Here is a 23,300-nt window from a genome sequence, read left to right as displayed (position 1 = left end):
TTTGATTTCACCAAACGTTTTAAGTGATCGCCGATCACGGTCATTCAGGATTTTTTTTCCGGACACATTTCTTCCTCGAAGACGATGGGTCCCCACTATCCTTCCAGTTTTTAATAATGTGTTGGACAGTTCTTAACCCAATTTTAGTAGTTTCTGCAATCTCCTTAGATGTTTTCTCTGCTTGATGCCAGTGATTAGACCCTTCTCTAACAGACTGACATCTTTTCCACGACCACGTGATGTGTCTTTCAACAAGAAATGAGAAGCAACTCATTGCACCAGTTGGGGTTAAATTTATTGCCAGATGAAAGATAATCGCCCGTGCAGTACCGTAATTTCCGACCTACAAGTCGCACCAGTCCATATTTGTCTAATAAAGTGGCAAAATCCATAAATATGTCACTTTGCTGTATATGTTGCATCTATTATGCGTCACCGCTGACAACCTAGAAATGTGGGCTGAACCCGGAAATGTGGCAAAATGTGTGCTGTGCCAAAAGGGCTGCCAAATGGCAGCCGCGGGAGCGTGCACGGGAGGACTTTAACAAGAATTTAACAAGATTAAAACTTAAAAACAATTATTTGTTTGTTCGAAATTATAGTAAATTTGTGTCTCAGTCTAATGTTTGCTTAATAAATGCACTTTGATGGTCAAATTAGCTGCATTTCGCTGAGGCGGTGCAGCTGGATTGATGGTCGGTCCAAGCAGCAAGCAGAAGGAAGGTGGGGAGACTGTGGCAGGCCGATTGAGTCACTAATAGCTGGTGAAGATTCTCAGTCATCCAGGACATGGTAAATTCAAAAAAGTTCAAGAAAAAAACAACAATAAAGTATAATAAATAAAGTCCAGTTGTTTTTGTATCGACTTTTTGTGACTTGGTGCTATATATTGGTAAATAAAGTGAATTGAATTGAATAGAGTCAACCCAGTTTAAGATGGCCGCCACAGCTAAGGGACTTTAGAAACACAAATTAGCTATAACTCATCAGTTTTCCAGACATTATGCTAAAATTAGGTGTGGAAGTAGCTATCCCCTACACATGTGCTGATAGTTTGTGCATAAGGTTTCTTTCAAGATTATTTTCCTAATGCTCATATCTCTAACATTTTTCAACATAAAATGATCTTAGTTTAAATTTTAGGCTCAACAGGTAGTGGGGGTGTATTCTTTTAAGGAAATAAGCCTTTAAGCCTTTTATTTTGCATTTTTAATCAGTCAATTGAACGACAGGATCAGTTTTTCACAAAAGCACCCGTGTAAACATTTTATTATTTTGTAGCTTTCCCCCATCAAAAAAAAACAACAAAAAAACTCCCAAACAATTATAAACAAAATCACAGGTCTCATCTTGAGGAAAAAAAAGTATCCTCATGTACGTTCTCTGGCCGTAACATCAGCTAATTTTTGCAGGGCTTTTTAGAAGCGTCAACCAGTGCAGAGTGAGAATTTGCCACCTAACGCTATAGCTTCAACATAGAGAGTTCACATAAATACCATAAATTGTAACATCAACATCTGCATCCTGCTTTAATCATCAGGAAAATAAATGGTGTGTTGATTTACAAGTGTTCAGTCCCCTCCAGGCAGCTGCAGGAGAACTCCACCTGCTTTAGGGACCGAGAGGCAGGGCAGCCGACCTTGGACCAGAAAGTCGTAGTTCGACTCCCAGACATTCCCACATGTTGTGGTGTCTCTGAGCAAGACACCCAATCCCTAATTGCTCCCCAGGTGTTTACATAGCTGCCCACTGCTCCACATGGGTGTTTCTGAGGTGTGGTGGGTTAAATGCAGAGAACTAAAGTCATCATTGTATGGGAACACACAATGATGACAATCTCAGACTTCCCCTTAGACACAATTAAAAAGGTTTGCTCGGAATCACTTCCTCCTAGATCAAACAAGTGTTTCACCATCTTTTGATTGTTGTTACTAATTCACATTGTTTTCTGGTATTTTGGAAATTATAGTTACATATTGCTTAAGAAAATAGAAAAAACTATATTTAAAGTTAAGGATATTATTTACTGGATCTATTTACACATGCAGCAATGTTCCTGTTGTTCCCCTCTAAGATCCAACTCTGAACAAACCTTTTCCCCACGTTAACCTAAATAAGGCCACAACTGGAAAAAGCTAAATTTAATAAAGTATAAACATGTTAACATATATTATAAAGTTTATACTAATATTAATTGTTCCATTACATCCTATCAGCTGGCCATCTGTTTCTGCCAGTACATCTTCACGTCTCCAGATATTTTTGAAACCATTTTTTTCTCCATTTATAAATCACCTGCACATTCTAATAAAAATTCTGAAACATTTATATTAATTGCATATCAAATTAAAAAGAAGAGCATTCCAAGTTTGGTTAAAGGTATTCCAAAAACAACTGTAGCTCGTTTAAAATGTTCTCTTAACTATTAATCATTTCAGTAAACAAAGAAGGTTCAATGGCAACAGAATCAGGACAAAGCGAGACAGAAGTACCCCCCCACACACACCAGTGTTGGTTTGGTCTCTAGAGTATAAAGATCCACCTGCAAGTAGAAACAGTAATATTTAGATCCCAGCTGTGTTTTTACTTACTCTGCAGTGAACTCATGTGTTCCTACAGGGATGCAGTACACAAACTGCATGGCGCTCCACAGGCGGTGGAACTCCATACACTCGTCCACGTGCATCACCCCATTGGTGGGCGGAGGTCCACGCCACACCCCGTCCTGCAGAAAGCTGCGGATGCGCGTTAGAATAACCTCGAACATGGAGAGGCCGCAGCACAGACGCTCTTTGGTCAGCAGGTCCCCCTCCCGGGCAATGGCTATTTGCTAATAAACAGAAATAGCCAGAGTTTATAAATACAGAGAAAACGAATGCTGTTTATGTAAAACTGCCTGTTAGCATCCCTGCAGACAGAAGCAGAACTCACTTGGGGGGTTCCCAACCTCTCGATTAGAGGCACAAGGTGTAGAGGGGCGTACTTTGCTTCCAGCCTCTTCATCCTCACCTCCAGACGCTCTCCCTCTGTGGAACACACAAGCACAGTTAAAAAAAACCTCTAAACAAATGTTCCCATTTTAAATCAGTAAAGATCGTCCTAAAGCTCTCAAAACTTCCAAACCGAGTGACGTCCGGTTCACCTTTGATGTAGACTCTGGGCAGAATGTTCTGGAAGGGGGCAGCATGAAGCAGGTCGCACACCTCCTCCTGAGACTACGAGTCAAGCACAGAGCAAATCCACTTGAACTACGCATCAAACTCCCCGTGCTTCACGGAGACCCTCACAAAAAGCATGCAGGCAGCCATGAGGTTCTTTTCAATGTGCTAAATCCCTTCTCTTTTTTTTTTTTTTGTGGCAAAGCTGTGATGATAGACTTAACAGGATTATAATTTTGTCACACTCAAATCTTCAAAATCTCATGAAGTCTGGTATAGAAGTGAACAAAAAAAAATCAAGTTTACAATCCTTTTCAAGATCTGAAAATATCACATGCATGTGAGCTATGTGAATTTACAATGAAAGCGATGTGCCAAAGTGGTTGTCATGGTGATCATTGGCAATGGCTATTGAATTAAATGTGGAAAAGCAGCATCTTGAAACCTCGACTGAGAAGAACAAAAGAGAACCATGCAATGATGAAAGCAAGGCCAACACGCATGGAGGAACTCCAGAGCTACACACAAACACCCTTTAGACAGTCAATGCAGCCACACAGGAGTGATGAAAGTAGAAAACGAAATAGTGTTAGGTACACAGGCTTTACATGCAGCCCAACTTAAAAGAGATTTCAGAGGCAGAATGACCAATCAGAAAAGTAGAACCACCTTCTCCATGGAAGACAAGGACGAGAAGATTCAGATTTTATAATGCCATTAGGCCTTTGTGGCCAAAATTCAAAGTGACATTGAATCTGAGCCCTTTTGCTTCCATGGATGATCGGAGATAAAAAAAATATATATAGCATGTGCCAGAAACAACACAAAAACAACAAACTCAGAAGCTCAACATGAGATAAAACCAGCTATTTGATCTCTATGTTATTTTGAACAAGACCTAAATCCTTACCACCTGTGGTAGTTGCCAGCGTGTAATAAAAAAAGAATAGGGTTGTAATTCAGAGAGGAAAACAGAACAGCGAAGATCAAATGTACCTTTTGGACAATTGGAGCGAGAGCCTGAGAGTTCTGGACCACAATATTTGATTTAGAGAGTGAGTCACCACCATAAAAGAAGAATAAACCTCCAGGTTACTGGTCATCCACATTAAATAAAACATGTGGACGAAACACGAAGACCTACTTGCCAGCTGTCCTGTTCACTACAGTATGTTGATACAGGCAGAGGAGGAGTTGGTACAAAAGCACCAGAAAACAACAACCGACTGAGGTAGACATGAACGGCAGAAGAAGGTTTGCAAAGGGAAAAATAAAGACTTACCAAAGCTTGCTCAATGAGCAGACAGAAGAGGATGGCGTTTCCCACCTCCCTTAAACTCTGGAAGACATCAGTCTTCAGCTCAGCATATTCAATGATATCCTTGAGCTGGTGATGGAAGAACTCCAGGATTCCTGGAATAGCAGAAAAGATAAATAAAGCCACAATACCCTTCTAAGTAAAATGCACATTTCAAATTAATCCAAAACATGACTAACAACGACTCATGAGCTCAGTGTTAATGAAATGCTACCAGATGGAATTGGGTTGATGTCAACAGGTTCAGGTGGCTGCCCTGACCCACATCGGGTGAGGACATCAGGCTCTCACACAGCAGAGGGCAGAAGGATGTCTAACTATTGGTAATAAGATCATAAGCTGTAAGCTCTGAACAGACCTTGAGGTACAGATGACTAAACCCTCATCAAAGGGATAATCCATCTGACCGACATCTGCACAAGCAGCTCTGGACAAAATGCATGAATGGACACGGGTCAGGGAAAGATACATTAGGAAGTAGTAAAGTAAGGCGCATTTTGAGTTTTAAACCAGCACCTTTCTATGAGTCTCTATGATGTGTTGTATTGCAGTCACTCACGACTGACAAGCTTAATTCAGATTGAAAATGTGTTAATTTCCCCTGCTGTCCTCCAATTCAGTCATTTTGTTTTAATATTTCTGAGTAGTATAAGTATATTCTATAATTTCATAGTATTATGTGTGAAATGCTGAAATAGAATGAGTTGAATACTAATGTTAATAATGCAAGTGGTTGAAAAGCCCTAAATGATCCCCTTTGAGCAAAAGACACAAAAGGAAATAAAAAAAAAACAAAGCTGTGAATAAATCTGCATGGTAACCATCAAAATTTGACTAAAGTGTTTTACACATACAACAAAACCATAAGAGTATAATTTAAACTTATTTTACCCAAGCAATAATGGTTTGAATGGTTTTTTTGTTTGTTTTTAAACCAACACTTTTTATATTTTCTATTTCTATTCACACTGAAGCTTCTTGTGAAACTGCATAGAACTGAACTTAAGTAACACATTTTAAGATAAAATTCATTTTATAAAATACAACTGAAGATAAATAAAAACATAAAAAAATATAAAAATAAAGGGTCTTTTATACGACGGAGTAATAGGGCCACGCTAAGAAAATTTTTTTAATTACGAGAAAAAAGTCATAATATTACAAGAATAAAGTAGAAATAATATGAGAATAAAGTCGTAGCATTACGAGAATTAAGTAGAAATAATAGGAGAATAAGGTTGTAGTATTACGAAAGTGAACTCATAATATTACCATAATAAAGTCGTAATTTTATCAGAACTCCGACATGAAAAAGCAGTCTCACAACTGTGGTAAAATGATGAATGTTGAGCATCTTGTTAAGTTATACTTTGGTACTGGTTTTACAAATAAGTTAGTACTTAATATGTTAGCACATCAGCATCAGATTATTATCAGTATCAGGACTTTGAAACGATTGTGCAAACGACTGTTTGTCTTGAAGAAAGAACGACACGGATTTGGAAGATATTGCTATTGTGGAAGAGGAGCTTCCTGGCATTGATCGACTGCAAGGCTGTAGGTGGTTACATCTGTGGGCCATTCAAAAAGGTTTTGGTGTTTCATTAAAACATGTACAAGTTTATTCTTGTATGACTTTATTCTTGTAGTTTTATGACTTTTTTCTCAATGTATTTTTTTTTTCTTAGCGTGGCCCTAATACTCTGTCGTACTTTTCAGTGCTGAGAGAATACTGGTAAGAAAAACAAATTTAACCCTGCTAAAACTAACAAGCCCTGTGATGGACTTGCAACCCATTCAGGGTGTACCCCGCCCCTCGCACAGTGATCGCCAGACATGGGCACCAGCGACCCCCGTGACCCAAAATGGAAAAAGCGGGTAAAGATAATAGATGGATGGATGGAAGTACTTAATAAGTAATAAGTAAAAGGGAGTGGTGGTGCAGAGGTTAGAGAAGGTGGGCCTGTGATCGGAAAGTCGCAGGTTCAACTCCCCGGACTGACAACATCAAATGTGGGTAAATGGACTGTACTTATACAGCGCCTTTCTATCTTATGAAGATACTCAAAGCGCTTTACACTCTGTGTCCTCATGTACCCATTCATACAGCACTCTACTAGATCTCTACAAAGCTAATTGAACAAATCATTCTAAAGAGACAAATCAGAGCTTTATCACATTCATACACTGATGGGACACAAATCGGAGGCAACGAGGGGTTCTGTGTCTTGCCCAGGGACACTTCAGCATGTGACTGCTGGTGGATTCGATCCCCCAGCTCTTGCATTGGAGGACGACTGCTCTAACCACTCAGCCACAGTGGAAAAGGTGAAACACCCACACCTACTTCCACCCTCATTTGGACCCTTGAGCAAGGCCAATAACCCCCACCATATGCTCCCAAACAGGTTTCTTGAAAATGAGTTCTTGTGACTCATTAAGACTATCTGTATAAATAAAAGGTGAATAAAATAAAATACATAGATATACATTTACGTATCAATATTTGCAACGATTGCCAACTTTATTGACCATGTTAACTTTTAAAAATTTGTTCAGATTTGCACGAATTTAGAAATAAAGGTAAAGACCAAATTTTTGCCACATAAAAACTGGTGTCAAAGCTGTAAAAGACATAACGGCTCACCTGGGGAGCCATACTCATGGCGTGGTAAACGGCAGATCTTGGGCATGACTTCTATCAGAGTTTTTACGTACTGCAGTATGGTTCCCTGTAACTAAAGTGACAAAGAAGATGAATAGATCACGGAAGGCCAAAGGAGAAGAGGAGGACTATTACAGGGTGAAAAATCCATCACATTGTGGCACAAAAGCCACGTGCTGTTAAGGCTGTAATAAATGGAGATAAAATACCAGACTCTTGACAATCTTGAGTAACTCCTCCATAACTACAGCGATGCCTTGGTAACCAAGGAGGTGGCAGATGGTCTTGAAGTGAGGCGGGCCGACAAAGTTTCGGTAGGAGCTGTATATGTGGGAGTAGGCGATGTTCAGAGGCTGAAAAGAACAGAGAGAGTGATAAAACAAGGCTATCTGATGCCGTTAGAGGACAGAAAGAGTTAAATGCTTTAAGGAAAGGTGGACTATGAGACAGAATGTAATCACACCTTGGACCCATACAGGTAGTAAGGCTGCACATTGGCTGGCTTATCTCTTTGAGGCTCCTGGGTGAAGGGGATAGCTGTGCGTACAAAGCTGAGGGAGACAAAATCGTTCAAACAGGAAACCAAACCACAATTTTTCTGCATTGAGCGGACCGTCAAACTGACCGGTTTGTGGATCCGTTGTAGCAGTAGTTTGGGAGAAAGTCGAAGTTGAGCTCCCAGAAGACGTGCAGCGTGATTCGGCCATACGGAGCAGAGACGTTGTGGTTGGCCTCCCGGAACATGGCGTCAAAGCTGTCCAGAGTCATGTGCTTGGACAGCAGCCGGTGGGTTAGTCTGTTGATCTCTAACAGCCACTCCAACTCCTGCCCAGACGTTAGGACAAAGAGTTAGAAAGATGTTCAGCAGACACCATCAAGTGTCTCAGGGGATGATCTTACCACTATAGAGGTGAGGTCCTCACTCTCAAAGCGGCTAATGGCGTGGTCCAGAGACTTGTACATCGCTGCAGAGATCCTCTGGGTGATCAGTCGGTTTAGGTCAATTGATCGACCCAACAGCTGACAAATGGTCAAAAAAATACGGTTTTAAAGATTTTAAAAGTAACACCGAAAATTTACGTGTTATCAAAATGTGGGCAAATGTTTTTTGTACCTGTACATGTCTTTGTTTGAGCAGCGTCTCGTAGCGGTTTGATGGAGGATAGGGGATGATGACGCCGTAGTTTTTACACTCAGCCCTAAAGCGTTTGTCTAAGAGGACACTGTGGAACACATCAGATCGAAGTTAGATGAATAAGTTACCAAATACAGCTGCAAACCTCTGTCAGTAGTTTCAAAAATACTATCAGGAAATCAGTTTCTCTACCTTCCAGCCATTGCTTTGTAGTAGGCAAAGATCTGATCAGCCAACTTGTACACAAACTGATCAAAGCAGAGGTTTACCTAAAAGCAATTAAACTACCATGAAAGCATTGCTTTAGAAGTGGTACCTAACATGTTTAAATCCAAAACAGAAATAATTAAAGTAGTGGTTGTTGCACTTTACCTCAGCTTCAATTTCATCATACAGGAACTGCTTCTTGAACTTGGTGAGAGCGTAATAGCCACTGTCATTATACAAGTCTAGTGGATACAGCACATATCTACAGGAGGAAGGGCAGAGGTTATAATCCTGCCTGTGTTTTCAAGGTACAAACCCAGTCTGAGTGGGTCAATTTACTGTTCTCACTCCATCATTGAAGGCTCCTTGGTTTCCAGGATGTGATCGGTGAGGATCCAGGGCATGGACATCTCGATGGGGAACTGAATCCTGCGGCCCATGGTTAGCTCCAGGAAGAACTCCCTGAACCACAACTGGGATAGGTCACAGCACTGCTGCAGGGCCTCTGATCAGCAGGACAACAGCGAAAGAAGAAGTTAAAAGTCTAGCTATTGAACTGAAAACACATCAGATCTACAGCTGCTTTTAAAACAAATCAATATTATGTGTGCACAATTGCTAAATTACAAATTTATGTTGAGATTTTCAGCTCACCACTGAAGTTGAGCAAGTGTGTGAAGAAGAAGGAGTGCTTGTGGAAGTCTTCTATGGCCACCACTATGGGTCCATCAAGACTACTGCGGAGAGTTTTCTTAGACCCACTTTTATCTGCGATCAGTGACTCCAGCATGGTGCGCACCATGTACAGCTGCAGAGGATAAAAAAAAAAACAAGAATTACATGTAAAATATATCATTACTTACAATAAAAGTCTTCATTGTTGGCCTTTCACTCCTAATGGTAAAAAAAGTATACCTTTGAGTTCTGATGTACTGATGCTATGCATCTTCAGGAGCATCTAAACCCTGCTCAACTACTGTATCTTCACAAAAATAATTTTCTCAAAGCTTTTTGCATTCTGTCATGCTCTAAATTATTTGTTGTTGGCAAAACAACAAATAATTTAGATCAATTAGCATCTATCAGCAGCTGATGTTTTTCATTTGACGACTCGGCTGCAGTCAAGAGTCTGCTTACTGGCCGCTTGTGAGAGGTTTTAGTGAATCGGTCTGATTGGCTGAAGCTCCCTCGTTCACTTTGACTGACACATGAATCATCCTTCTTTCGCTCATTATTTATTCTACTTTTTAAATATTTTAATCCCTCCTTGTCTCCCAGAGGCTCCATCATGTCTTACCTGTGTGCTGGAGGGTCCCACAGCTCGACGAGGCACCTTAATGTCAAACCCACCCTTTGGGTCTTTTTCACCCCTCAGACTGGGGTCATTTGGAGGCTCTCTCCCTCCCTCCCAGTCACAGACAGTCTTTCGAATGGCCTGGAGAACACTGCATGAAAGCAAAAAGAAACAAATGTCATACAATAGGTACTACATTAAATAACCATTGGTTAGTCTGAACCATAAATAGAAATCTCATTATTTTGATGCTACGGGTACCTAATGAGGACATTCTTCTTCTTGCGTACAGCCTGGCGCAGAGGCTCTCTGAGGGTCAACTGGGCAAAGTCCTGCAGAGCTGCATAGATCGTGTTCCTTATGGCCTGATTAAACACAGACTCCATTCGGCCCATCAGAACCTACACAGTACAGGAAACATCAGTTTGCTTGTGAGGACTCCCAACTCCATAATCAGAATCCTTACTGGAATACAGATAACTTCTTACATGTGCATTCAGAAGAATACAGACGCAGTTTGATGGAAGTTGATGAGTTTTACCTGCAGGCCTTTAATCATGGCGATGACCTCCACCAGGGCAAATTTCTCCTCGCTGGTGTAGTTGTACCGTGTGGCGCGTTCATACTCCTCTGCCGTACCTGGACAGTCCTTGTTGCAGAATTTATCCGTGGGATGCACCAGCTTCCAAGAGTACTGAGGGTTGAAAACAGATGAAAGCACATTTAGTGTTTTTAATAAAGCCACACCTATTGACCCTTATAGTGTGAATGTTTATGAAGCATTCACACTATTGTGATCCATTTTTCTTCTGTATGTTTTGCAGCATCTTTCTCGTTCCACAACTTTTGTGCTATTTCAACAAATCATATCTCAAAACATTCAACTCTTTCAGGACAATCCTGCTATGACTTTTGGTATTGGTGTAACTTTAGCTTTTTGAAATATTTAGCCTTTTCTGCCATTTTTTTTCTCATAAGAAACAAACTGACCCAATTTTCCATCCAACCTTTTACTGCTCCTTTCACATTTTGTTTTGCTTCAGCTTCTTTCAGCTTCCTTGTGCAAATTTAAAAAAAATTTCAGCTAATTTCAACTGGGTCCCCCCCCGGCTGTTTTGGTATCCTTTTAGATCCTTTCTGCTAACAACAACATTTTTGTGCTTCTTCTAACTTCTTTCTGCTAATTTCAGCTTGTTATCCTCTTTTCAGCTTATTCATGCAAGTTTCAGCTTTATCTGCTATTTCAGCTGTTTTACGCTAATTTTAGCCTTTTCAGCTAATTCACTCATTTCAACTTTTTTTCAGCCTAATTCAGCAAAAATGTGTTTCTCCACTTCCTTCTGGTAATTCAAGCTTGCTTCTCATTATTTAGCTACTTTTCAGCATTTTGCTTATTTCAGCTTTTATCAGATAATTTCCACTATTGTGTTGTAGTGAACTCGGCCTGACACCCCTACAGTGTGCTCATTTCTGCTTCATTCAGCATAATTGAGCAAACGTGTTTTCCTTCTGCTTTATTCTGCTAATGTAAGCTTGATCTACCTTTTCAATCAACTTTTTTAGCTTTTTGTAGCTAATTACAGCTGCTTTCAGATAAATTAAAGTTATTCATGGTAATTTCTGCTACTTTCAGCCTAGTTAACTTCTTTATGCTAATTTTCTGCTCCTTTCAGCTTTTTCTGCTCTTTCAGCTACTATTAAGCTCTTTTGATGCCGTTTTTAGCTTTTTCAGGTAATTCCACATTTTTTTAGCTCATTTCAGCTCTTTCTGCTTCCTTCTGGTAGTTTAAGCTTCTTTCTGCTTTCTCAGTTACCTTTAAACTAATTTTTTGTGCTAATTTCCTATATTTGTGCTCATTTCTACTCATTTAAACCTAACTTTGCAAATGAGTCCTTTCTGCTTTCATCTGTAAAAAATAGGCTTGTTATTCCATTTCAGCTACATTTTAGCATGTTTTTAAGCTAATTTCAGCTGTTTTTCAGCAAATTCTTCTGCAATAAGCATTCATACTGCATTTTTGCAGGAAATGCAATTTCTCTATATGACATAAGATTTACCCCCCTCAACCACACTAGAGTGCAATCAAATCAATGCCTCTGTTTTTACTCACAACTTCCATGACGTGTGTGCTCCACTTGGACAGCAGCTGCAGACCCCTCAGAGCCAGGTCAAAGAGCTCCCTGTACTCCTCGTCAGACTTCTGGCTGTCCAGGCCCGAGCCCGTCACCACTTCGCTGTTGCTGTAGCGCGCCAGCTCAGAGATGAAACGGATGTGGTCCTCCCTGATCTGCATCATCTGCTCACACAGGTTGTACTGTGGTGAGATGCTGCCCTGGGTGCACGTCCACCTGTGCAAAGATGGGGGAAGATGGAGGAAATTTGGGGGCGGGTGAGAACAGGTATGGTTATTTTAAGGTTCTGCATTTGATTTAAAGGCTTCATTTAAGAGACAAAAAGTCTGTAAATGAAGCAGCCATCATTGTACAACCAAAAGTCCAAAAACGTCTAGCAGAAGAGTGCATTAAAAACAGAATACAATGATTTGGAAATTTCACAAACAAATATCTGATTCCCAACGGAACATCACAGTTAACTGATGAAATGTTTAAACTAAGACACTGCACCATTAAAAAGAAAATAAGTAATTTAGAAATTTATGGAAACAACACATGTCAAGAAAGTTGGGACAGTGGGAGCAAAACGCTGTTAAAGGAAGTGATGTGAATGATAAACAGCTGGAAGAGCATTTTTTAAACTAATGAGGTTAATTGTCAGCAGGTCAGTAAGAGGTCTTTGAATAAAAAGAGTATTTTTAAAAGACTGAATCTCTCAGAAATAAAGATTGGAAATGCAGCAGCCTTGTAATCATGAGGCCGTTGGTTCAAGCCCAGAGTGCGTCAGGAAGGGCATTCTGTGTAAACTATTGAAGCAAACCGCTGCCGAACAAACAGCCGAAAGAAGAAATTGGGACGACTTAAGAGTTTCCCATCAATCACAGTTCATGAGGTCATCAAAACATTTGAAGAATCTGGATACATTTCTGTGCACGAAGGACACAAAAGGCAATATTGAGGCTCGTGATCTTTGAGCTCGCAGGTGGTAAATTGTAAATGGACTGTACTTATATAGCACCTTTCTATCTTAGAGATACTCAAAGCTCTTTACAACACAGTCTGTGTCCTCATTTACCCATTCATACAGCACTCTACTAGATCTATACAAAGAATAATCAGCGCTTTATCACATTCATACACCAATGGGACACACATCAGAGGCAACAAGGGGTCCAGTGTCTTGCCCAGGGACACTTCGGCATGTGACTGCTGGTGGATTCGAACCCCCAACTCTTGCGTTGGAGGACGACTGCTCTAACCACTCAGCCACAGTCAGCCCAGGTGGCACTGCATTAAAAACAGGTCTGATTTTGTGATGGGCATCACTGCATGGGCTCAGAGGCACTTCTATAAATCAGTCATACAGTTCATCATGCATGTTGGTTAAAGCTCTGCCGTGCAAAGAAAAAGTCTTATGTGAACACCATCCAGAAACACTGCTGCCTTCTCTCGGCAACCCCCCCATTTGACATAGACTGAGGAAAGAGGTTAACTGTTTTGTTGTTAGATGATTAGAAAAATTGAAATGTATTTTGGAAATCACAGACGCCATATTGTATTTCTACCTGTTTTGTATTTGTAATTACTTATATCCTTAATGTGTGCTTTTTTGTGTCTTTCTCCCAGTAGGGGGTACACCTGTGCCTACACCTGGACCTGCCATTCTGTGTTTGTTTCTCCTTCCTGTCCTCTCAAACCCAGCCTGTCGAAGCAGATGGCTGCTCATCCTGAGTCTGGTTCTGCTGGAGGTTTCTTCCTGTTAAATAAGAGTTTTTCCTTTCCACTGTTGCCATTGTGCTTGCTCAGGATGGGAGACTGTGACAAAGTGAAGATTCACCACGTCTGCTAGTTTCCTTTGACAAATAACTTTCCTAATTGGCTTTTTAAATATGTGCAAATGTTTCTGTTCAGTGCCCTGAGACAACTTCTGTTGTGATTTGGTGCTATATAAATAAACTGAAGTGAAGTGAATATATCCTCCATACTAAAGAGGAGTGGGACTATGCTTGTTATTAGAGCACAGTTCAAATGTCTGCCTCTTTGATGGTATGGGAGTCCATTAGTGCCTATAGCATGAGCAGCTTACACTTCTGGAAATCACCACTGATGCAGAAAAGTATGTGCAGATTTTAGAACAATGAGCATTCCTTTCTAAACCCTCGAGCAGCTGGACTCCTCCGTTCCAAGACGTTTACAGACTGCTGTTAAAAGAAGAGGGGATGATTCAGTGGTAAACATGACCCCGCCCCCAATCTTTTTGACATGTGTTGTTGCCATCCGAGTCAATTTTGTTCTTTTTTTAATAAAATGATAGTTTCTTAGTTTAAACATTCAATATGTTTACTGTGTAAATAATATAGATGTGCAATTTTCAAACCGTTGCATTCTTTTTGTATTTACATTTTACACACTGTCCCAACTTTCTGGGAATTGTGGCTGTACAAAAATTATTTTACCTGGACTTGTTTTCTTCATAGTGAGCACTTGTTTCAATGTAACGTGACAACTCTATCTGCATGTCTCCAAACAGAGGCACAACTTGAAGCTGAAAAATTTAAAATAGAAGACAAATAAACACCTGGTCACCTGTAGGACCAAAGGTATGCAAAAGCAGCAAAAAAGAAAACTAAAAAACACTTACTTTGAAGAACTTGTCAATCTTGCTCAGGTTGATTCTCTTCTTGGCATCTAGTTTGTAGATATTACTTACATTCCCGTCCATCAGGTACAAACCAAAGCCCATGACCTGCCAGACATTAGAAGTGTTTGTAGTACAAACAAAAAAATACAAGTTTGAGAACTGATTTAATGTTTTTATACACTGGCAGAAAAAAAAAGTCAACGTGTATTTACCTTAAGCAGCATGTGTTTTTCACTGGGTGTCAAATACATTTTGTTTTCATAATAGTCTACGCAGATGTTGACGATGTCTGCCAAGAGCTCCTCATAACCTGGAATCACCTCCAGCTGTTGGTGCAGGCACTGCACAGGCAGACAGAGGATATTAAGATAGATGAGTAAAAACACTAGCTAAAAGCTACCATTTTCAGGACAGTAGCTAAAAACTAAAATCTGCAGAATAGTAGCTAAAATTAGAAAAGATCAGCTGAAGCAAGTGATTTCAAGTGAATGTCAAAGAACACCAAGATTTTTAATGAATTGAAGACAGTTCAATGCATTTCTACAAGGGATGTACAATATTGGATTTTTGGCCGATATCTGATTTGCTGATATGTTAAAACTTATTTGGCCAATAACCAATACAAATACAGATATATTTTTATTTCCTAGACCTACTTATAGACTACATAGTTTTCTACATGGTCTTTGTAAATTGGTACTGCTATCAAATGCAGATGGCAAAAAGGGGGCTGAAAATGATGTAACACTTCAACTTGCATTATGTTTATTGTCAAATTTATTAATGAAATTTACTCTTAACACAATGACAACACGCGAACAGTGCCAATTTGCAAATTTTCACAAATCTAAACTCAACGGCGCGCGTGATGTCATAACGTTGTGCTGGCACTGCAGGTATCTTTGTCACTGGGTTGTCATACAAAAACTGCGCCTTTTATTTATAGTTATATACATATATACATACATATACATACATATATACACATATATATATATATATATATATATATACATATATACATACACACACAGTATATATGTATATATAAACAGCACCTTTTATGGAATGACTGATGTCCAATATTTAACTTTATCGCTAATATCAGCTGATACCGATATCATGCCGATAATATCGTGCACCCCTAATTTCTACAAAAGAAAAATTGTAAAATAATAAAATAAAATTGCGCAATTCAAAAAGTAAAGTTAAATACCAAACTTCATAGCTGTAATATCCTAAATAAGCTGAATGTTTTGATACTTGAATGGCTGAAAGAGATGAAAGCATGAGTGTAACAAACGTACAAAGGACATTTTAAACAAGAAAACATTCCCGTATATGCCGACTCAACAAAAGTGGTTCATTCCTCAGAGTCATTTTCTCACATTTTAACATCACCTTCTGCTGAAAATGAAGAAACTACCTGAGTGATCCTGTTGTGGTTGGCTAAGAACATGGAGAGGTTCTGGGACTCCTGGATGGACTGAGGGTCGGCCATCTTCCTCAAGAACTGAGCGGCCCTAAAAACCATGAGGAGAGGAATGAAGCATTCGCTTGATCAAAATACAAAAAAAAAAAAACGTGTATTTCCTTTTTGAGGCTTGTGTACCGTTTATAAGCAGAGTGATCGTTCTTCACGCTACACTTCATGTTCTTCAGCTCATCCAGCACTGCAAACATGTTGATGAACTTGCCCAAAGTGAGCAGATAGGCCTCCGACACGAAGTCTTTCCTCCTCTCTGCGTGGCACAGACGCTTCACTTCGCTGCAGAAGCGCTCGATCGCTTTCCGCTGAAAACACAAGAAATATTCAACCGATTGTTGCTTGTAAAAACAAAAAGAGCTCAAGGGTGAAAATATGTTTGGAAGTGTGTGTGTTTGATGAGTGCCAGGTTAGCAAAATGTCTCATGAACCAGTGGTTGGATTTTAATGAAACTCTCAGAACGTGCTTATTGGCTGAACAACTGATTAACTTCTGGAATCAGCCACAGAAGGAAGGCTCCCACAACTAAACCACTATAGCAAACACAAAAATGGTGATAAGTCAGTTTTATAGATAAAGTAGTCCCTCGCTACTTCGCGGTTTGATTTTTGCGGACTCGCCCTATCGCTGTTTTTCAAAGTAAGATAAGACATGACACACACGGCTGATTGATGGATGAGCCGCACGATCGGCATGAATTTTTATTTTAAATGAATTATTTTACATTACTTAGCACTCGTGTGCAGCCCACAGCTGTGGGAGAAACTTCCTCCTGCAGCTGATCAGCTGTGCAAAGCGGAGAAGTGGGCGTGGCTGAGAGTGCAGCAGGGAGCTGAAATCATGACATTCTGTGCTCTTTTAGCACATTCAGAGTTTAGAAACATTGTTTAGAATATTGCAAGAGTGTGGGAGGGTTTAAATCGCCTTTATGTATGTAAATACTAACATAAACTACTACGTACTACTTGTACTATCCCTACTTTGCAGTTTTTCACTTATCGCGGGGCTTCAGGGTACGGATCCCCCGCGATAAACAAGGGACTATTGTATTGAGCTATAATTTGGTGTGGTAGTAGCTGAGTCACCTGCAAGGTATATTCTGAGTGGTAAATGTTTGCATGATATTTGTTATTAAAACTTTGTCATTAACTATTGGAGTCAATTGTGTCAGTCTGTTAGAAAAATATCTTGTAAAACAATGAATGGATTGCAAAGTAGTAAACAACACTAGCGCACGCAAAAATGGCTATAAGTCAGTCAGAATTACAGATACTGAGCCATAATTTGATGTGGTAGTAGCTGAGAGTCATTGACTACACACACTCTGAGTGTTAACCCATCTCGCACAATTTCACAATATTGCACAAGTTTGTGCATGATACCTTGACTAAATGGCCACAACCGTCACATCTCATCATAAAATAAGCTTACCGGTAGTTTACAACCCTGGCATGACAGGTAGATGGTGACATGCATTCCTTCAAGGAATGTTCAACCTTTCATTTACAACGTATTTAATTTAAACAAAAAAAAACAACTAAAGGTTTCCAGCGATTTAGCTTGGGTTGGTGTACTGGATGTGAAAACACTGCTTGTATGTTTTTTAATGAATGAAACGGAAATGAACAGATTGGGTTAATCAAAGCGATGCATAAAATTAAATGCATACAAGTAAATCCACAAATAGTTTAGCATGATACAGATATTTAACTTGGGATGTACGTTAGACTTTGAATTTTCTCTCGTGTTTCCTGAACTTTTATGGTTCAGCCGGTTCAGCCGAAGTGATCAATCAGACTTGCCTGGAAGTACATGAACTTCATGAGCTTGGTCACCTCGGGCTCCAACACCTCCACAGTCTTCTCGTAGATCTCCACTCTGTTGGGCTGCTCATTGCATTTCACCTAACAAACACAGGATGGCATTGTCACACACACAGTCTCTATGTATGTACGAGAGCTTTGTGACAAACAGACATTTTCAAATCACAAAGTTTGTGTCTTTAATCAAAACTTATGGGGAAATCACTAACATTCCTATCATTCAACAAGAACATTGTGTCAAGTTGTGAGCTCGTTATTGTTCACAGCAGGACTTTTCAAAGAGTGGGGCGCCTCTCCCCGAGGGGGCGCCAGAGTTCTTCAGGGGTGGAGCGACATAACGAGGAGGGAAAATATAAAATAAAATAAAGTAAGCCAGAAAAAGTAAGGCTACGCTCACTCCTCGGGTCTTATGTTAGGTTCCAATTTATTTTTTGTTCAGATCAGATTTTTTATGTTATTTATTTATTTATTTTTTGGGGTTTATTCCACTGTTAAAACGTGACCTCCATCAGACTAGTGTGAACCGTTAACAGTTATGGAGCGACCCACATGAGCAGAAGATGTGACGTCACACGCAGCACGCTGCGTTTGAGGAAGTAAATGTTTGAGACGCTACATATTCTCAAAGTCAGTGTGACGTCATCCGTCACATGATGTCAAACTGACATTTTTGGTTGTGGGAAAACACCACTGTGCTGTGGAAAAAATGATAGACACGTGAAATACACAATTTCATTTTGATCTAATTTATTCCTTCAAGTGTATGCAACAATGTTATAAGAATATGGAGGCCAATATAAACTCCCAGGGGATACGTGACTAAATGAACCGACGGTGTCACTCGAGGTGAACTACAAAAGACGAGTACACCTATACCAGAGTCCACGTAAGACTTATTTTCTAATAATGTACAGTTGTAAAGCTTTTCATTAAATGTCCATATTCAATATATTCAGTGTCCAGCTGTTTAGAAGATAACTGACCATCACTTCACACTAATCTGAACAGTCAAGCCGTCTAACTTATGAAATAGCACGTATTAAATAATTTCTGATAAACATAAAATAACATGTAAAATATGTATTAACAATGCATACATGGCTTTCAAGAATCTAAGAACAGAGAAAAGGTCTAGTACAACTATATAAAATGCTCTGTCCACCTGCCCTCACCTTTGTTTTCAGAATGATTTATTTTTAACAGTTCGTTTTGTACATTTCAGGTTTATATTCACTCGAGGCAATGGAGAAGTACAGATCTATACATAATCATTACATATATACGTTAAGTAACAAAAAATACTGGTGATTAAACAGTGCCCAACAGACGTATAGTATGTGTGCTATGTGGTGACTAAAGTGTGTCCACAGCAGCTTTACATTTTTCCCTTCTTGGTCTTGCAGACAGGAACATTAAATATTTTCTAATTGGATGTTTCTTCTTGTTAGACGTGCAGTCAAGTTGTCTAACAAGCAACGCGTCACTATTTCGTCGACTTTCCCTCAAACCAATATGTCCGCCTCCTTGTACAATATGGTCACGTGACCACGTACCCGGATGTCCGACTTCGAGAATGTTAGCATGTGTGATTCTGAAGTTGTTGTGGAAACAGAACTGATTCAATTATTATCTCACAGACTTGTTCGGGCCCGTGTTTTTAATTTGGCCTCTGCGCTCCAGTGCAGTGTTATATATTTGGAACGACAGAGACTGAAGGTAAAAAGTACAATCCCATCACGTTAGTATCGATACGGTCCGACACCAACGTTAGTATCATCTGCTGTATTCTCAGTCATCCTGGACATGGGAAATGAAACGAACAAAGACGAAGCAAACGAACTGCTCTGTAGCAGAAGACATGAGGAGTTCTGTGCTTTAAACTGCATGCGGCTGGTATCATTAATAATAATAATTAAATAATTAATTGATCATTGAATCGATCCACTCACCCCTACCTCACGAATGTAAAAGTTGGATTAAATGCGACATGACAGTTCAGACTGCAGTCATTTGACAAGCATCAGATATGTATCTGAACCAGTATGATGTAGGCCTGGGTCTGATTTGAAAAAAGTTTAATTTGTCATGTTTAGTCTGCCATGAAAAATATCCTATATGGGTCGCATAGGGGCAATAAAAAATTGATTTGAGCTGCATTTGCCTGCAGTGTGAATGTATTTAAAAGAAAATAAGTAAAAAGGTTGTGGTTTTGTAACATGTTAAAAAGGAAAATGTGTTAAATGTATTTTAAAAAAAAAACAAAGATGTTTAAACTGTGTAAAAGAAAAATGTGTACAACCATTTTTAAGCATGAACTTGAGTATTGCAACGACAAAAGTTAGAGCAATAATGTAGATGTGTGTGGGGGCAGTTGTTAAATGTATTCTCTGGTGGGGGGAGGGGGTGTAACTCTCCCACTCTTTAAAAACCCCTGGTTTACAGCAGCCAACTCAAGGCAGTGATGCACCTGAGGAATAGCTCTGGAGCAGCTCCTCCACGTGTAGAGCATCACAGCATACTCGTGTCCTTCCTCCAGCATCTCATTCTGCAAACATACACAAACATTCCTTATCAAAAGTCGTGGCAACATAATGTAGATGGAAGGATCTGCACCCCCCCCACACAGGAACACTGGATAAGAGGAGTCATGCATCATGTCCATATGGAAAAGATCAGATATACTTCGAAAGGTTCTGTTAAGAGGTTCCGCGACACCTGGCAGCCATGTGCATCGTATGTTCAAAATATGTCACTACCTGTTTAACATGTTCATGTCTGTGCAGCTGATCCAGTGTGGGAGGGGATTTTGTCATTTTGTTAACTTTTCTTATACGTGTGTATAGTCTAAAAAAGAAAAATGTCAATAAAAAGACTTTGATTAAATAAAAAATAAAGTTGTGGCAACGTTTCCGTTGATGAAAACCAAGTGTTGCCTTAAAGAAACAGTTTTGCTCTTTTCAACTGGAGATCAGTGGAAAGATGATGAATAATGAATGTCTTACCTGTTTTAGATAGCTCTTTGAACAACCTCAGATTGGAGAAAGAGCTTAATGCTGGCTAGAAATGCTGCAGTTAGTTGGAAATTCATAATAGATAAAATCAACTATAATAATTTGTTTGACAACATTTTTTGTCAATATGTGACTTTGTAAACTTATTTTCTGGTTTCTTAAAAGTGTTCAGCTGAAAGAACAACTGTTAACCTCCACACTGTAGCTACAGTTTCAGTTTATCACGGCGGGCGGAGAACACGTCTGCTTCACTGTCAAACCAGCCAGTTTTTAAAAGGTTTTGATGGCTGACAGAGACTGAAGTACTTTAAGTAGCGGGCTATAAAAGACCAGTTTGCATGCTCTGTAACGTTTTCTTGGTTTACCACAGCAGCACAAGACGCACACAGGGGCTGCCAGGAACCAGCTGGGAAACTAAAACATCACTCTATTGAAGCTGCTACTGTAAATGAACTCCATTAAGTTTGATATGTCGTCTCTCTGCTTTACTTTCCAGTGAATAAATGTTTGAGAAAACTTTTAGATTAGTATCTGGACTCCTGTTTGAATAATGTTGTGCCACGATTCGTTTTTCCGTCGGGCTCTGAATCCCCAGACCAGCTATGTTTTCTTCTTAACCTCTGTTGTTTTAAGCATTGGCATATAAGTGAAATGCAAAAAGAAAACGCATGCGTTTCTTTTTGTTTCTTTTATACTCACTGCAGCAGGAAGAACACATCCTGATGTCAGAAATCTAGTATACTTAGACAGGTGAGGCAACTAATCTAAACAAGGGAACAGATTCAGTCACAACACCTGTGTGTCCAAACATGCAGGGACGATTCGACTTCCACCTGTTGGACATCTCTGTGCTCAGAATATGTTTTTATCTAAAGTTATGGCATTTAAATCAAATAAGTTCATGGAGTTAATAAAAACATTTCCTATACATGTGGGCTGATTTAAAGGATCATTTTGTAGTTAGTCTCCATAACTCCATTTTAAATGGTTGCCATTTCTTTTTCAGCTCTTTCTGACAGGCAAAGCCATGTGACTAAACTCCTGCAAAAAAATAAAAATAATGATTAAAAAAATATACAATAGTAAATAGAATTTATTTTCAGAGTTTGCTGCAGTTCTTACCAACACTATTCCTGTAAGTGTTGTGATCCGTCTTTGGTGTTACTGTGCAGTATTTCTGTGATTCTGGTATTTTGTTTAACTTGTGTTTCCAGCTTCCCCAGTGTTTTCCCCCATATCCACACTGAACACAATTATAAACGCAACACTTTTGTTTTTGCTCTCATTGTTCATTATCTGAACTCAAAGATCCAAGACTTTTTATATGTACACAAAAGCTCTTTTCCTCTCAAATACAGTTCACAAATTTGTATAAATGTGTTGGTGAGCACTTCCCCTTTACTGCGATAATCCATCCACCTCACAGGTCAGATGGTAATTAGACAGCGTGATTATTGCACAGGTTTGTTTAGGCTGGCCACAATAAAAGGCCACTCTAAAATGTGCAGTTTACTTTAATTGTATTGCAACAGGCTGAGCGTTATCATGCAGCAACCTGAGGTGATGGTCGTGGATGAATGGCACAAGAACGGGCCTCAGGATCTCATCACGGTGTCTCTGTGCATTCAAAATGCCATCCAGAAATTCACCTGTGTTCATCGTCCATAACATACACCTGCCTTTTTGTTATCTCGCTAATAAATGAGTCGACTTATTTTTATTCTCGAGTCATCTTGAGTTTTTGGTTCTGTACTTTGGGTTCACCATTTTCAACCAAACATGAAAGCAAGTCAAATATTCAGCCTTTTTTATTTTAAAATGCATAAACAATATGCACTTCATTTTATTTATTTTGTCATGGTGAAGTTGGCACTCTAAGCTAACTTAAAAGTTTTACCTCAATTTGCAAGAGTTAGTATAAATTATATTTTGTGAGACACATTAAATGTCAAAGTTGAGTGTAAAAACATTGAAAGCAAATTGTTGTTGAACCCAGTTAGGATGTAATTAATTTTCTCCACATTGAAGTTTCTCAGAGCGATCTGCAATAAGTCAGGTATTAATTATTCACCATCTTTCCACAGAACCTAACTTCAAAAGATACAAACTATCTCTTTAAGACTCTCTTGTATGCTTCTGTGTGTACCACCACTTGTTTGTAAAGCCACCCTGCAGCACAGACACATGAGTCAGTCACTTGTTCCCAGTGATGAATATTGTAGCAGAGGTAGACTACTTCCTGTTAGACACAGGTGGGCGTGTCCAAATAGACCGGCTTTAACCTCAACTCAACTTCCTGTAAAATAAAAATTATATAAAGCCCCACACCTCTTTACTAGTCACATCATACCCCTTCGTTCACCAGGAACAGATAGAGCTTTAGTGGTCTGCTGCCTGCCTGTGTGTGTGTGTGTGTGTGTGTGTGTGTGTGTGTGTGTGTGTGTGT

At 39.5% G+C, this 23,300-nt stretch overlaps 1 protein-coding gene across 1 annotated transcript in view; it reads right to left on the bottom strand.

Annotated features, from left to right (window-relative positions):
• Nucleotides 1–23,300, bottom strand: part of cyfip2 (cytoplasmic FMR1 interacting protein 2) — a 38,163-nt gene that overhangs the window by 1,067 nt on the left and 13,796 nt on the right. Inside the window, exons 4-28 of the mRNA XM_037675978.1 lie at nt 20,311–20,388; nt 17,823–17,924; nt 16,146–16,327; nt 15,960–16,056; nt 14,746–14,874; nt 14,534–14,638; nt 14,349–14,437; nt 11,889–12,126; nt 10,319–10,471; nt 10,039–10,178; nt 9,781–9,928; nt 9,138–9,291; nt 8,832–8,988; nt 8,649–8,745; nt 8,469–8,545; nt 8,256–8,364; nt 8,042–8,161; nt 7,767–7,966; nt 7,605–7,692; nt 7,351–7,494; nt 7,124–7,214; nt 4,441–4,571; nt 3,143–3,215; nt 2,932–3,026; nt 2,592–2,830 (exon numbers count right to left, since the gene is read on the bottom strand). Coding sequence (XP_037531906.1) covers nt 2,592–2,830; nt 2,932–3,026; nt 3,143–3,215; nt 4,441–4,571; nt 7,124–7,214; nt 7,351–7,494; nt 7,605–7,692; nt 7,767–7,966; nt 8,042–8,161; nt 8,256–8,364; nt 8,469–8,545; nt 8,649–8,745; nt 8,832–8,988; nt 9,138–9,291; nt 9,781–9,928; nt 10,039–10,178; nt 10,319–10,471; nt 11,889–12,126; nt 14,349–14,437; nt 14,534–14,638; nt 14,746–14,874; nt 15,960–16,056; nt 16,146–16,327; nt 17,823–17,924; nt 20,311–20,388 — 3,236 coding nt within the window. The remainder of the gene's footprint in view (nt 1–2,591; nt 2,831–2,931; nt 3,027–3,142; nt 3,216–4,440; nt 4,572–7,123; nt 7,215–7,350; nt 7,495–7,604; nt 7,693–7,766; nt 7,967–8,041; nt 8,162–8,255; nt 8,365–8,468; nt 8,546–8,648; nt 8,746–8,831; nt 8,989–9,137; nt 9,292–9,780; nt 9,929–10,038; nt 10,179–10,318; nt 10,472–11,888; nt 12,127–14,348; nt 14,438–14,533; nt 14,639–14,745; nt 14,875–15,959; nt 16,057–16,145; nt 16,328–17,822; nt 17,925–20,310; nt 20,389–23,300) is intronic.

This window comes from Nematolebias whitei, chromosome 4 (genome assembly GCF_014905685.2).
Source record: "Nematolebias whitei isolate Nwh7 chromosome 4, NemWhi1, whole genome shotgun sequence".
NCBI classification, from domain to species: Eukaryota; Metazoa; Chordata; class Actinopteri; order Cyprinodontiformes; family Rivulidae; genus Nematolebias; species Nematolebias whitei.
The sequence above is the reverse complement of the archived record's forward strand: the minus strand, read 5'-3'. Positions and strand labels throughout refer to the sequence as shown.